The following is a 15,928-nucleotide window of genomic DNA, read 5'->3' on the forward strand; positions in this document are numbered from 1 at the left end:
CACAATACTGTCTGTGAGGGCCATCACCAAAACTTGATAAAAAGACAATTATAAGTTGGCTAGACCATGTAGGCATCTGGCTAACTTTAACTTCTATCCATCAAGAAGTGATCAACATTTTGAAACAAAATGTGCATTTTAGCCTGGACTGTCAGTAGCCAGTGATTACTACTATTAGATGTCAGTGCTAGAAAAATAATCTTAGATTTCTCCATGCAGTCAATCTTTATTATAGCAGTATTTGCATATTCACATCAATTACATAGCACTTTTTTTGGCCTTTTTATAATACAGAGTTTTTAAATAACTTTACACAGAAATAAATTTCTTCAATTTGATTTTCAGCTATCTTTTTATTTAATTCTCCATGCTTTCTATCCAAACTGAACAATATTTTCCATTATACAAATTTACATGAGAAAACTCCAAAGTACAAATGAAGGGACCTGAGCAGGAAAAGAACTAAAGTAATAGGAAGTAGGTATAGAAAAGAAAAAAAAAAATCAAGCAGACATTGAGGAATAAGGGGTAATAGGGAGACATCATTCATTTGATTGAAAATAAACGTCTTTTTCTTATGAATTGAAAAATAAGCTTTAAAAATAGTTACTCCATTATAATTTTTGCAAAGCAGGTATAGAGAGGTCTGTGGATAATGAAAAAGTCCCCGCCTTTTCCCTGGGCACACCCCAGACTCCAGAAAACCTTTCCAATGCTTGAGTGGAACTGAAGTGACACAAACCCAAACCTCTGGCAGTTACAGACAGGAGGGATGGGTGCAGATTGCCATAGGTTTGGGTGGTGAAACAGGGAGCTGTAACTCACTGTAGTTCAAACATGAAGCATTTCCCTTCCCTCTCCCTTATTGGAGACTTGTCCTCAGACCAAGAAGTACATACAACCGTTTAGGGTGAGGCTTGGTAGATGGCTAGGGTTGTCTCCTCTTTCCTGGTCTAAAGCCAGAGAGTGGTCTATTTAATAGAATCCGAGAGACAGGATGCATGGTGAAGTCCGTCCCCTGATCAGTTAGTTGTGTGACTACCTTAGGAGAGGCAGGTGCTGGAGAAGCAAAGGATCAGAAGTACACCCAACAATGGGAATACCATAAACTCTGCTACTGGGACACAGTCCTTCAAATAAGGTGACAAAGCCAAACCAACGCTGTATAGTGGCATGGCCAAAGGAAATGACCCAAAGTATTTTCAAATAAAGGAAGGAAGAGTACAGCATACACACATATACCTGGTATGTAAACTAATACAACATGAAGATAAATAAGACATCAAGGTTAGCCACTTATATTGGTAATTAACATGACTAAAAAGGTATATATGTTCACATAGCTGGTTCTAGTCAGCAATGGAACATACGTTAAATGTATTAGAAAGGAATGATTTAAAAAGTTCACAGCTTAGAATAAGAAGCACACTTATTGCACTCTTACATTGTATTTCAGGTGACTATAGTTCATCTCCCACCTTGAGTTTTTCCCTAAGTCCCAGATTTTAAGTGTCACCCTACCATATTTTGGTCCATTTCCTTCCATTTGTGCCTAGTCCGTGAGCTTTGTTTGCTTATGTTAGCCTGCAGTTTCTTCCTATGTAACTCAGCCCGGCCAAACACACATGGGTTCAAAAGTCTTAGAACAGTGATTTTCAAGGCAAAAATAGGACTAAGTAACTCACTCATAATCCCCATCCCAGCTCTGTAAACACACTCTTCCATGTGCTTCCCACCTGTCTCTGTGTACACTGGAGATGGGAACCAGCAATCATGGGTGCTGGAGGATGTACTCAGCCTGCCAGGAAAAGCAAATGATGTGCACAAAACGTTTTCCGATACTAACAAGAATAAATATTTCAGTTCTGTTTTCAAAGAGCACTTCAATCTACAGAATTCTTTACAAAAAATGCACCACAAAAAACAACACACTGGCTGTTGTCCTCATGCACAACTGTTTATATCACTGCAACTATTCAAAACAGCTAAATAAAAGTAAACGGTTTAGTGACACAGATGGAGTAATAAGAGGGACACGGAGTTGTGAAGACTGAAATAAAGGATCCACCTTTATTACTTTAATAAGGTGATAGCTAGGTGTCCCTAAAAGAGAGAGAGAGGGACGGGAGGGGGGGTGGGGGAGAGGGAGAGAGAGATATTTTAGAGATTTTTAACTGTTAACATTTTACATACTAGGAAATGTGGTTCAGTGGTAGAATCCTCGCTGCAAACCCCAGTGGGGAAAGACAGATTAGGACTTCAGGTTCTACCTCAAAAATACCTCATAGGAGGAACTGTTAATTTTTCTTCTCAAATGATAAAAATTAGGCCTGAATTTCAATTTAAATGTCTCTGCCCAAATGGAAGTAGAAATAAGTTATCTGAAAGTATTTAAGTTATTGTCTGGTGTACTGTTGTAACAAACATCTGGCCAGCATCTTCAACTATACCAGAGTTAGCAATATGGACCACAAACACACTGACCACTTCAGTCCCTTCTGGCATCAGTAACTCATCTTGGAATCTGAGTGAAACAGCTAAAGGACACATTGGGGATAGTAAGGAGAGAGGATGCAAAGACCACAGCATGGAGTGTCCAGTTTACATGCATGCACTAGCCAAGTCTTTGACTATTCCAATGTCCCTTTACTCGCACAGACAGCCCTGTCTTCCACCATGCACCAGAGCAGTCAGCAGCACTAGCCAACTTCGTTTGCAAACAGGTCTTGGTAGGTAAGTTCACACTTCAAGCTTTGAACACTCGGTGTCTAGGTTGGCAGCATTTCTTTGGAAACAAATCAGACCTACAATGTGTTTTTCTTACTGAGTTAGTACATGATTGCTGCCCAGCACAAACTACTTCAAAACTAAACTACAGCAGTATCTTAAAATGTCAAACGTGTATAAAAGTTCCATGCTTTGAAGAGCCTATGAGAGTAGAAAAAGTTTCTCTAGAAATGTCACTGAACTGTATTTTCAACCTATTTGCTCTATGTGGTAAATATTTCTGGCTATACTAGGGATTATGCGCTTTAAAAAAATAATTTTGTTCATTGAAAATTTACCATTTTCTCATTTTTAAATGTGATTTTGGCTATAAACTCTACTGCATTTATCTTCGCAGTCTAAATTGCACTCTAAAAAATATTAACACAGCTGAGTTAAACCAGACTGGCTGTTCTCTTCATAACTCACTGATTTCTGCTAAAATGTTAGCTTTTTTATTGCATCATGAAGGCACAGTAAGATCATTTGGCAAATTGTCAAGGTATTTTTCTAGAGCTTCCCTACACTGTCTCACTCCTGTAAGCTACCTGCTGTTTCTACTCACAGTGAACTTTCCATCTCTGGCTATGGTTTTAAAAGTAGCTTATTGGTTGACACCTGCTGGTCAAGGTGCAGGTGTTACAGCACTGACAATGCCAGCTTGCACAAAGAAGAGAATCTTAGAAAAAGGGTATCCTTCTACCCTCTTAGCTGGGCAGTCTCTTTAGATGAACATCTCTGTGTGTGACAAAGCTGTGGCCAACTTACTTCGAAGGTGTACTGTTTTGCCAAACCTACTACTGAAAAGTAGAATTTTATCATTGTTAGCAAAGTGTTACTGTAACTATTTAGCTTCATGCGACTGATTTAAGGTTAAGATTCTGGAATACATTAAGCAGACTCTGGTACCAATTCCAACATTAGATACTCTCAGCTACACCTTTAAAGAAAATTTTAAACAGTATCACTGCTTAAATGTATAATGCCCTTTAGGACAAAACAAGTACTCAACTACAAGTACACATAAACGTTAAAATCTTGTATCATCTTCATGTTCTAGAGCTCCTGACTTTTCACACTTTAAAATAAATAACTGTGCATTACCTCATTCTGAGGAGGTAGTTTTTGAAGAGGTCACCTGATCCCTGCACTGCATTTCCAACTAAAGCTAGATGCTGAGGTTTGCAAGAGGCCGGGAGGTGGATGTGCGACGGGGACAGGTGAGATCTGAAGAGGACAAACAGCAGCTCTGACAGTGCCTGACAAGTACAAGACATCACATGATAAAAAAGTGGGACTGCACCAAGACCAAGGAAGTATTTACAAGGTTTCTGGTGGACAGTGCTCAAGTCCTGAATTACATCTTTACATAATGCTTTCTCCCGTACCAGCAAAAATCTAGCATACAGTTTATATTGGATCATCTTTTAGGATGCCTCATTACGCCTTCCCAGACCTCATATATACTTAAGAGATGGGCTGTTCAGGAACCAGAATCTGACAGTTATACAACCTTCGTTGAAGATGCATATAAGTATAAAGGATCACACTGGATATACTATTCACAAGTTCCTTCTCTAAACTACATTTCAAGGTTAATAATATCTCAGTGGCAAAAGTTTGGGTCCTGTAGCTTAACGGTGAAAAGTCCATCAGGAATACTACATACTTAAAAACAATTTTACATAGTTGTTCTCAAACTTTTCCAAGACTCCACTCCTAACCCAAACAAAAAAGATCTCAGGAGGCATCTCAACCACTTCTGGACCGACAGCTACAGCCTTATAAGATGAGAAAAGCAGCCACATTCTGTCTATACTTACTCATAAAGTGCTCTGCACAAACAAGGACTTCCTTGTCTTTTCTTAGGAGCTCAACAAGATTATCTGCAGTCTAAGCATAAAAAAATAAAGAAAAAAAACCACAAAGGAAACCTTTTTCATGTTGTTTGTAAACAAGAAAACTATTTGATAGAAAATAAGAAAGGTTTAAATATTTATTTCTACTTTTTATATTCTCTATTTTAAAAAAAATCTCTCAATACCCTGAGCCTGGCTTCTGGGCACAGCTTCATTTACTATCAACGTTACTTTCCCTTTTCAAGTGAGATAGCAACCTACACTAAAATGAAAGGAAGAAGGAACTCTTCTCATTGTGTCTAGACCACTCACATGCTAAGCTCCCTCAAGGGTGCTGGCCCCCTCTTCCAGTAAGGAGGTGGCCATGCACCAAGGAGGCTCCAACTCCTCAGCAGGACCTAAATGTGCATCAATGGCCAAAGCCTAGCTCTTTCTAGTAATCCTGGGCAAAGGCAACAAAGCCATGCTAAGAAGCATTTAAAAGGGTGACAATGTCTTTCAAATGTGGCATAGCATACGCAGAGGCTATTTTTCATATCCATAGGAATCATTTTCATCTCAGTTTCTAAGGTTTTTAAGATACTGTCCTGCCCATGAAAGACTTAAAAATGCATTGCTGCTGATTAATAAGTTCAGAATATTTTCCAGTTTACGGGAGATTCATAAAATTTTTGATAGGCCTTCCTTTGATTACAGATATTTTCGCAAAAAAAATCATCTGTTTTGAGGAGGCTTAAATATATAGTGGGATCAGTTATAATTTGAAAATAATTTAAAACTCCATTTTATTTTAGATTCTATAGGTTTTTTTTTTTTAACGTTCTTGGCTATAATGTAGTTGCTAAGTACATCTCTTTTAATTTGCATTTCTAAATTCAAGATTCCTGGATAAGAAAGGTACAGGCCATTAATACATCTAGTCACTTTCTTTGCTACTAGTGATTTTCTTAAATTACCCTTAAATAAAGGCCAAAGGAAGTTGTAACTAGGTTATAATTTTGATCTCTGCAAAGTTCTGATTTAGGGTTCTATATAAACAATTGATGACAGGCCTCACACCTTCCTTTAACTCCAATGTCCCTAACAGTTCTATTTCTGTCTAGGGAACTCAGCTTCTAAGTTACCCAACCTTTTGAAGACCAGGCTTGGGGAAAAAAGGAAGAAGGAGAATGAATGGAGACACCACCATTTTTATTTTAGGTTGCATATTATAGATAAAAGACTAGAAAGAGGATGTAGGATGTAGTGTAGGCGTTAAGTTGGAATAAACAATGGGATTGCTAGCAAAGATGTTAGTGTGGATCCAGCAAGTACCATTAATTTAAAAAGTATAAATAACTGTCATTATGCTAAGACTCCCCATAATTTTAGGTAAAGAAAAGGATAATAATCATTCTTTAAAAGTTGCTTACAATTAACAAAAATATAATTTTCAGGATATATATTCTGGTGGGAAGTATTCTTTTAATCCAATTAAACCTGAAAATTATTTTTTTTAAATAAAAATAGAAGAAACTCAGAAATTAAAATCTGTACCTTACATTTAAATTACACTAATTTCTCACATTCAAAACTGTCAGTAAGCAGTTTTGTAGGCTTTTAATTAGATGCTGTCCATGGCATTTTGTGCTCTGGACAAGGTAGCCATGTAAGTATTTGGTGACTGGAAGAACTGAGAGGAAGATATGGACTGTATTTTCCTGAGAATTTGCTACATTGTGGAGGAAACAATCCCCTAACCCTCACCTCCATTGCTGGACCCAATGAGAAAAGAAGGCAATGTGTGCCAGCACTGTCCAGCCCGAGTGGTTAGGCAAAGCCCAGGGAGCAAGGCAACCCAAGGTGAGAGAGCAGGAGGAGGTGAGGAAGATGCAGCATCCCCTTTTCTCGGTCCCTAGAGCAGTCCCTCCTCACCTCTCACCCTCCACTAAATTTAAAGAGCTTCACCGTGATAACCTCTGTTGAACACTGACCAGGTGCTACACAAAGGGTATGCTGCATTTACTCCATCCTTCAGAAATTAACGGTGGTGGATAGGGAAAGCGCTCCACAACATAATCCCAGAATAGGCAAGAATGATGCTTGGTGTTGGAAACTGCCCCATCAGATGACCAGGCACAAACTGATCTGGTGGTTAGAAGGGCAAAGTTGACTGGCAGACTTTCCATAGCAAATTTCCCAAGCTGCAGCAGCAAATTCTTTCCATCATGCCTGACCACCAAAAGGGCAGAATTCAGGGTCTCTCCTCTTTCTTCCTGGGAATGGGCAGACTTGTATGCACGTGATCTTTGTGTTGAAGAAGAAACACAGGCAGCAGAAAATTCTGGTTCCTAAAACATTCTTCCCTCTTTTGTTGAATAGGAAATTCCATTCTGTTCCACACGAGCTTATGCATTGAAAATTTTGTATCTTTAAAAAAAAAGATTTGAGGAACAGAACTGTGTTTTGATGTTAACAAATTGTGTGAACACAAGACTTAAGAAATAAAGAGCAGATGCTGCCATGATGGAGTGGCTACTTGAAGGCTGCAAATTCTCCTGTAGAGGGAGGACAAGAGCTGATTTTAAAAAGTTATCTTAAAAAAACTTCAAGACAGAAAAGCCTCAATTCAATTTCACTGATATTACAAACCTTGCAGCACAGTCACTAGTTTAAACCCCAAGTCACTGGAATCCAGAAAAGAATACAAGTACATGTGCATGGCATATGAAGAAGAGCCCAACTGTATCCAGACAGTAACTGCAGGGAGTTCCACAGCTGGGTATCATGCTGCAGGACAAGCCTCAAACTCACAGCACAGGCAGACAGGATCTTTCTGCCTTGCCTCTTCAGTACTGGGATTGCAGGTATGTACTTCCTTGCCTGGCTCTAAATAATTATTGCTAGTGACTGGCGGACTAAACCTTAAGCTTTACACGTTTAGAAGATTAGCAAGGTGGTCTTGATCTTGCCATCCTCTTCCTCATGCTGGGATTACAGGACCACCATTTTTCTCAGCTCTCTAAACAAGTTTTAATAATTAAGGTTTGATTTCCTACTTTAAATACAACTTACTGGACTATAGACATTCTTTCCATCAAATATTCTTTTTAATGAGAAACTAACCAAGGCACTGTTGAGCCAAAAGGCCAAAGAAGGAAGCTACACCTAGTGGATCATGCTTGTAATCCCAGCACTTGGCAGGTAGTGGTAAGAAAATTCAGAGTTCCAGGTCAGCCTGGGCTGTACAAGGAATCTGTTTAACAGGTGGACAAGTTGGGGTTCAGAGTGGTCAGGAAACTTGCCCAAAATCACACAACTTAAAAATAAAAATTAAAAAAGGCCTAGAACAGAATATATAGCACCACTAACAAAAACAAAACAAAACACACAAAGGGAAACTGTTAATTCTAGTGCTTCCTATTCCTGTAGATGTTACCTACACATCTTACCTATCATATTTGATATTCTTCCCTTTTGGCCACTCTGCAGCCAAATGTGGAAGGGGAATCAATTCTTATGTACCCTATGCGGGAATGACTGGGTGTCTATGGGTAGCATATGAGTTTCTGAGCAGCTTGAGAGAGCTTAGGAATGCCAGTGCTGCTACTAAAGAAAGGAGAAAAGAAGAGGAAAACAGGAAGGGAGGAAAGGATGGAGTGTGAGCGAGTCAGATGAAGATGTAGAGTTCTGGGCATAGCAGTGCTGAGGAGAAAGGCAGTGGGTGAGGAAAGGAACATACTAGCAAAACAGGTATGCTGGCAGATTATAGAAAGAGATCCATTAAAAAAAAATCCTCTGATATACTGTTTCATATGCTCAAAATGTTTGAGTATTCTATGGACCAACTAAATTTTGTAAAAACTTTTTTTTAGCTATATACAACAATCAAAACCAACTTAATCTGTATTGTACATACCCAAACCCCAAATACCACCTCTGTAAGATTAATAGAGATTTGGCATTTAAAGTGGGTGCACTGCCACTTAATAGATTTTTGTATGTTTAATCCATAGCTCTGGTTGACTTGCTTAAAAATGTATAAAAACTAAGCAATTGAATTCATCTTTATGTCATGATTTAGAAATCATGATTTCGATGGTTTCTAATATATTCCATTGTTTGATCTCTTTTTTTCTCATTTTCTTTTCCCATGCTGGTGATTAAACACTGTACAAGCACTTTCACATTCTACAAAGTCATTACCACTGAGCTATATCCCCAGTCCTAGGTTTTCTGACACAGGCCTTTTTATGGAGCCCAGGCCTGCCTTGAAGTTGTGATCCTCCTGATTCCATGCACTGGCTTTTTCTTTTTTTAATATGAGAAATGTTCTCTTTTATATTTAGAATCATGAATCAGTATATAAAATTATGATGGCATTCTCAACTTATCCAACGGAAGGACAAAAGACGAGTCATAACAATAGGCAGTTTCCTTATATGAAATATAATAATGTAAGAAGTTTATCTGTGGCACTTACAAACCCAATTATTAAAGCTTTCCCAATTAGCTATTTCACTGTTTTCAAAGGAGGATATGAAAATATGATCTGTCTGTTGAATAATTGTTTTTGCTTTGGGTTGTATTTAAGCGTTACCACAAGTATAAACTGAGTAACTGAATATCAACAGGCTTTGGCCGGTAGGGGACTACGAAGGATGGTGGATTTTTAGAAGACCACATGCTTCTTATACTTTTTTGCTTTTAGATTCTCTCTCCAAATCACCGGAAAATTATTATTCCATCATGGTTACATTATACTCATTTTCTATACATAGAAATGTAAACATTAGAAGTATATCACACTGGAAATCAAGAAGAGAGTATCAGGCATTTATCAAAGGTGGGATCTTGTTGCACAAAGGACAGCAGGAAGGAAGTTATGAGACACAAACTACATGACTGCTGACTGCTGTAACATACATCAAAAGGTAAGCATAACCTAATATAATAATTTAAAAAACCCATTTCTTGGTTGTTTGGCAACCAATTACCTAAAAACAAGCACCTTAAAGAGTCTCAGAATTTTGTGAAGTTTCTTTTGGGGGAGGGAGTGAGAATAAAGGGCAAGGCATTTGCAAAGAACTTTGACTTTTACACATGTAAGACATTTTTAACATATAGATAGCATCTAAGAAGAAGATCCTTAATTTGTATTCTCTAGTAAAAATCCAAAGTTAAGTCATGTTACCTATGTCAAATGTGCCACTGAGAGATATTTTTGGTCACTCACATCTAAAATTTATTAAAAGACACTGTCTATTGCTTCAAGGAAATAAAGAACTCCCACACTTTTGCACAGCTGGCAGAGGCTAGCCGCCTGTGTACTTTCCACCTGTGAATATGAGGGAAGTCTTCCTCTGCATGTTCTATGACAAGTGATAATAACAAAAGCTGCATGACCAAACAGGGAGAAACCTAGAGTTTAATAACAGGAATAACCAAGTGAACAAAACAAATTCAGAATAGGAAGTAAAGCCTCTGGAAGAAGCACTGAAAATGTTTAGCAGTGTTTGTATATTTTAACCCATTGTTGTTGAAAAGTCAATGTTCAGTATGATTTTAAGATTTGGAAAACAATTCCTAAGTTTTTAAACACAAACATTCTTTGGCTCACCTGTAAACAACAGAGTATCCTAGTTAATTTAAATATAAGGAAAACTATTCATTTGTTTTTGTTGCTACCTTACTTTAATGTCTCACTCATTTAGTTTGTGTCAGTGGACTGGAAACGCACCATATCCCCCTGCTTGGATGGGTGTTTTAGGAGAAGCACAAGCATACAGACTAAAATCTTCCGTTTGGAAACCAGCCCGATTCAAGGAGGGTTCTGATGCACTGCGGTGAATTTTTGGCAATGAGCGGGCCAGCAGCTCAATAGAGGCGAGAATCTGTAAGAAAGTAGGAAGGGGTAGGGGAGGGAACAAACAGAGGACAAGAAACAAGAAACAGCAGAATAAAAATTTGAGTAGTATAAATCTATAAGAGCTTATCATACTTAGGATGAAATTTTTCCTGAGACTTTTTATTGTTTTCAGTATAATCAGTGAACAAAGAGAAACTGGGATTTTCCCATAATCACAAAAGTCAAAAGCTAGCACAGTAACCCAGGTTTTCTATACACATATAACTGAATGAGTAAAGTACTCACAGTTAGTGTTTGCTTGTATTTTAGATCATTTGCCATCCTTGAAATGCTTAGTAAAAATTTAAAACTAATTACAAACCTTAAACTCTGGCTCTTGGGGGATCCAATACCTTCGTCTGTCCTTGGACTCCCACAGACGTGTGTGTCTGTCTGTCTGTCTGTCTGTCTGTCTGTCTCTCTCTCTCTCTCTCTCTCTCTCTCTCTCTCTCTCTCTCTCTCACACACACACACACACACACACACACACACACACACACACACACCTTAAAGAAAAAAAAAGATCTAAGTTAGGTGTGGTGGTGCACACCTTTTAATCCCAGCACTCCTTGAGGCAGAGGCAGGTGGATATCTGTGAGTTTCAGGCCACCCCAGGCTCCATAGTGAGTACCATGTCATGATACCCTGGGGTATCATGAAGTAAGAACCCATTAGAGTATATAATTATAATAAGGATATAATATAAAAATAGTAAAATTAATAATATTATATAATAAACACTATGCAAATCTAAATATATAATATAAACCCAAAATAATAAATACATAAATAAAAAATTTAAAAAAAATCAGAAAAATCTACCAAGAACAGAAAACTTAGAATCTATTTATTTTACCATAAAGCCAAATGTATAAGTAGAATTTTTTTTTATCAGTAAATTGTCAGAGGCAGCATAGTATTAGATACTGAAGCACAAAATAAGTACAAAATAAAGACTCCAAGTGTGTTAATTGTACAAAAACAGTTGGGGAAAAAAATGAAACCAATACCACTCTGTTTTTCATTGTTTATAAACTCATAATTGTTATTTTCATAAACAAAAGCCCTTTAAAGGTCTTTAACTATTTTAAAATATGTGAAAGGATTCCAAAATTAAAACTTTTGAGGTCTAGGGCTGGAGAGATGGCTCAGTTCTCAGAACCACACGGCAGCTCACGGCTGCTGCAGCTCCAGTTCCAGGGGATCTGGCTTTCTTCAAGTCTCAGTGGGCAGCACGCACACAAGTGGTGCACACATACACATGCAAGCAAAACACCCACACACAAAACAAGTCTTAAAAGTCTGAGAACTGCTGAACAAATGCAAAGTCCTGCTAACTGCTCAACCTTCATAAAGTCACTGCCCTGTTAGCTCACCTGGATGTGCAGAGTATCAACTCATAATCTAACTCACTCCCCCGCATCCTGCTAAACATCGACTTAGGAAGGTTAGTTGGTACTCTGGGATATCATAAAAATTTTCTTACTTGGGGAAAGAGTGGTCTCTCGTCTCTTTTCTTTTTGAGGCACTCTGCCATTAATCTCTTCATGGCTTTTGGACAGTTACTCCGTACCTTACTGAGATCTGGAGATAGATAGCCTCGTCCCACCATAAAAATTATCTGAAGGGAATAGGCAAATCATACACTCTCATTAATAAACAAATATATCAGCAATGAAAATTTAAAAAAGAAACAAAGTAGGATAACTCCATTCTAAACAGGGCTGAAGAATTTTAGAAATGGGCATATCTGTTATTTATCAACCTACAGTAAAAAAAAAATGCTTTAATTTAGTGTAGCCCCTGTGATATAAGTTAGCAGTAGGTAATAGGGGATAACCAAGAACATGTAAAGCACCTAGAGGAGGCCTTCAGAGTGAAGGAGAAGAGTCTGGACTACTATCCACACAGGACAGCAGTTCAATATGCTTACTGAGCTATTCTTGGAAAGGGAGAAAAGGTATGAAAAGCCTGAAAGGCTGAGAAACTTCAGACTCTTGGACTCTCACCTATTTTTGTACTGAAAGAATTCCACAAGGTGTAGGAATTGATCCCATGTTCTAGATTAGAATACAATGCTTAAAAAACAAATCAAGGGACTTGCCGAGATAATACAGCTAAGACGGTGACAGCTAAGAACTGGGAGAAGACCATCCAAATACAAATCTGCTGTTCACATTTTCATGGTCTCAGTGCCTTTTCTCCTGTAATGCTTTCCTGTTCTCTTCAGCTACCTGAAATCTGAATAAACCAAGGCCTACGTAACTGAACTCTAACTGTGCTCCTCATGTCTTTTTTCTCTAGATTTCGACATCTAGAAATGATAATGTTCTCCTCACTACCAACAACTGTAATGATCGCTTAGTACTTTATCTGATTATTAAATGTTGTGAATATGTCTTATCTACATTCTATAATGAGACCTGTGGTCCTTGGTAAACAGGGGCTGTGTCTATCACAAATGTACTTTTATTTTAGTTTATTTTTTTAAATCTAGGGGCTGGAGAAATGGCTCAGTGGTTAAGAATACTTGCTGCTCTTACAGAGGACCTAAGTTCAGACCCGAGCACCCACATCCTGTGAGCACACAAATACCTGTGACTCTGGCTCCAGGGAACTCAATGCCCTCCTTCTGGCTTCTATAGGAACTTGCATATGTGTGGGTACACAGCAATAAAATAAATTTTAAAACTGATTTGCCAGAGAACCACTTAGGCGTATGTGTAAAGGATTTTTCCTGTTGCATGTAATCTCTATTTTACAGAAGGTCTTTACATTTTATCAATATGGATTCTAGTAAATATCATTCCAGGCTATAAAAATTATGGGACATCAAAAAGACATTCCCAAATGCAATCATCTAACTAGGCTCCAATGAACTATAAGAAATTCCTTTCAAAGTTTCTTGGTTTTCAATTCTTTGCTTTCAAGAAAGTTAACTAATTTTCAGATGATCATTAAAATACATTTTAATGACAAATTACAATGTAATTTTTGGTATACCACAGGAATGAGTTCAAGTAACAGAGTGACATAGTATGCTGTAAAGGAATATTCCTGCCCAGAGAGAGAGAGCTGGAACTTTTTCTTTGGTTCCTAGGAGACCACTTAAGCCTTCACTCAGGATGTTCTGTGTGGTATCTGGGATGACCCCTGGGATATCATCAATATAGCATATAGAGGAGTTTGGGGTTATGTAGCATTAATCTGACTTCTTTAGGAGCTAGAGACTAAGGTCAGCCTTAAAAAGCCAACCATATCTATGAGACTAATCCTTAAAGAAAAGGTACAGAGACCTTTCCTGGTTGGCAATACTCCACGTTATTGTCACACATTCCTGCTGGGAGAATTTAGCATGTGCATAGCTCCACATGGGAAACTTCCTTGGACTCCGCTCCACGGAGTTCATCCTTTGGTTGATTTTAATCTATCTTCTTTTCATTGTGCCAAATCAGAACTGTGAGTATAAGAGCCCTCAGTGAACTTTGAGTTCAGTCCCTTTTTGTCTTGGGGACCACTAAACTCTGCATATGGCCGTGACAAAACATCTATATGCCCCATCTACTTCTTACTTGAGTAATACTCAGTACTCACATCTTTAAAGAGAAAACAAGGAAAAGATTAATGCTAAGCCCTAACTCATTCTATCAAAAAAGTTATATTCATCCATGTATACATAAATTGAAGAGAAAAATGAAAAATACCATGGTATTAAGACACATACTTCTGAAGATGGGGAGGCAGCTCAGTTGGCAAAGTGCTTCAGTAGCCACATAAAAAGGCTGAACATGGTGGCATGCACTTTTAATTCCTGTGATGTGAATGTAGAGACAGGTGGATCCATGGGATTCACTGGCCAGTCAGTCTAGCTTAATTTGCTGGAAGAGATCCTGTCTCAACGCACACAGTGCACAGAATCTGAAGAATGATACCCAGGATTGCCCTTGGCCCCCACCCCCACCCCCACGATAGGCATTTCTGTTAAGTAGGTGAGGCATGCTTGTAATCCCACACTGGAGAGCAGAGGCAAGAGGGTCAAGAGTGCAAGATCAGGCTAGGCAACACAGCCAGACCCTATTTCTAAAATGAAACAAATAAAAAGTCAAAACTATATACTTTCAACAAAATTTTTTTACCTTTTATACGATAAAATTTATCTGTTATACATTAAAATGACAGCAATGGCAGAACTCAGCATTTAAAAATAACCAACCTGAGAGCTTAAAGTCATAAGAAAAATTTTTAGAATTCCAAATTTAAACTTACATTCATATTATTTCTTGCAGATATAATGCACAATAAAAAAGTCTTAAAAGCATAACAGTATGCTAAATCAGGACAGAATTCCATGAGGAAGGGGTTAGAGAATACTACACATAGCTTGAAGAGAAAAAGGAACCATGCCAATGTAGAGCATTAAACAGGGCAAGTTTTTAGATTTTACTGGATACATTTCAAGTGTATTTAAAGTTTTGTTTGTTTGTTTTTTGGAGACAGAGCTTCTCTGTGTAGTCCTGGCTATCCTCCTAATCAGAGATCCTCCTGTCTCTGCCTCCTGAGTGTTGGGATTAAAGGCATGCACCATCTCTGCCCAGATGAGTATCTTTAAATTTTAGTCAAGTTATACTGAAATTGACATTCTTTGCTATTACTTTATAACACATTAAAAAAAAAACCTACCAACCTACCTGCCTGCCTGCCTACATATATTTCAACCAAAATCCTTGTTGGGTAAATGTCATACAGAGATTCAGTATTCTTGTCTGCTGAGGTGACAATTTCTTCCTCAACATGCTCTTGATGTCATAATGTTCCATTTTACTATAGGCCAAGAACCAATTAAGACATAAACAGCAGACTGAAATCTCTGAACCTGTGAGCCCTTAAAAAATCATTACATAAAGTGCAGGATAACTTAGAACACACTTGCATTTGAAAAACAATTTTTAAAATCAACAAATATTTGAGCAGATATATCTTTATATAAAAATACAATAAAATGTATATGTATGTAACGACGAAACATAAAAGGTCATTCAATTTTATTAGTCTCTATGGAAGTGAAAAACTGAAGCCACACTACTGATATATCTACAAAGAAAAATAATATGGGACAACCTAGAACCTCCTGTGGGGTCCAGGAATGCAAAGCAGTACAGTTTTTTTGAAAACCAATAGATAGTTCTCAAAAAGGTAAGTATCCTTTTACCATGAGAACGTATTTCTTTCATACCATATCACAGTTGAAGTTTAAAAGTCAGATTATCAACAAAAAGACCAGAAGTTAGCTCTGATATACTGGGCCAGAGACACAGCTTAGTGAGGAAAGCTCTTGGCACACAAGCCTAGTAACCTGCACTTGATCTCTAGACCCTCTCTAAAGGTGGAAGGGAAGAACCAATGCTACAAAGCTGTC

The 15,928-nt window shown here is 37.9% G+C and overlaps 1 protein-coding gene across 6 annotated transcripts in view; it reads right to left on the minus strand.

Annotated features, from left to right (window-relative positions):
• Positions 1 to 206: 206 nt before the first annotated feature.
• Positions 207 to 15,928, minus strand: part of Braf (B-Raf proto-oncogene, serine/threonine kinase) — a 122,471-nt gene continuing 106,749 nt past the window's right edge. For 4 of the 6 annotated variants that reach the window (XM_075953739.1, XM_075953741.1, XM_075953738.1 and 1 more), the window contains 3 exons: positions 11,999 to 12,133; positions 10,345 to 10,498; positions 207 to 7,162 (listed from right to left, as the gene is read on the minus strand). In XM_075953739.1, the coding sequence (XP_075809854.1) occupies positions 7,140 to 7,162; positions 10,345 to 10,498; positions 11,999 to 12,133 (312 nt within the window). In that variant the 3' untranslated portion in view covers positions 207 to 7,139. Of the gene's footprint in view, positions 7,163 to 10,104; positions 10,499 to 11,998; positions 12,134 to 15,928 lie in introns of those variants that run through there. The other 2 variants (XM_075953740.1, XM_075953742.1) reach the window with 1 other exon arrangement.

The sequence above is a fragment of the Microtus pennsylvanicus genome, chromosome 19 (assembly GCF_037038515.1).
Source record: "Microtus pennsylvanicus isolate mMicPen1 chromosome 19, mMicPen1.hap1, whole genome shotgun sequence".
NCBI lineage: Eukaryota > Metazoa > Chordata > Mammalia > Rodentia > Cricetidae > Microtus > Microtus pennsylvanicus.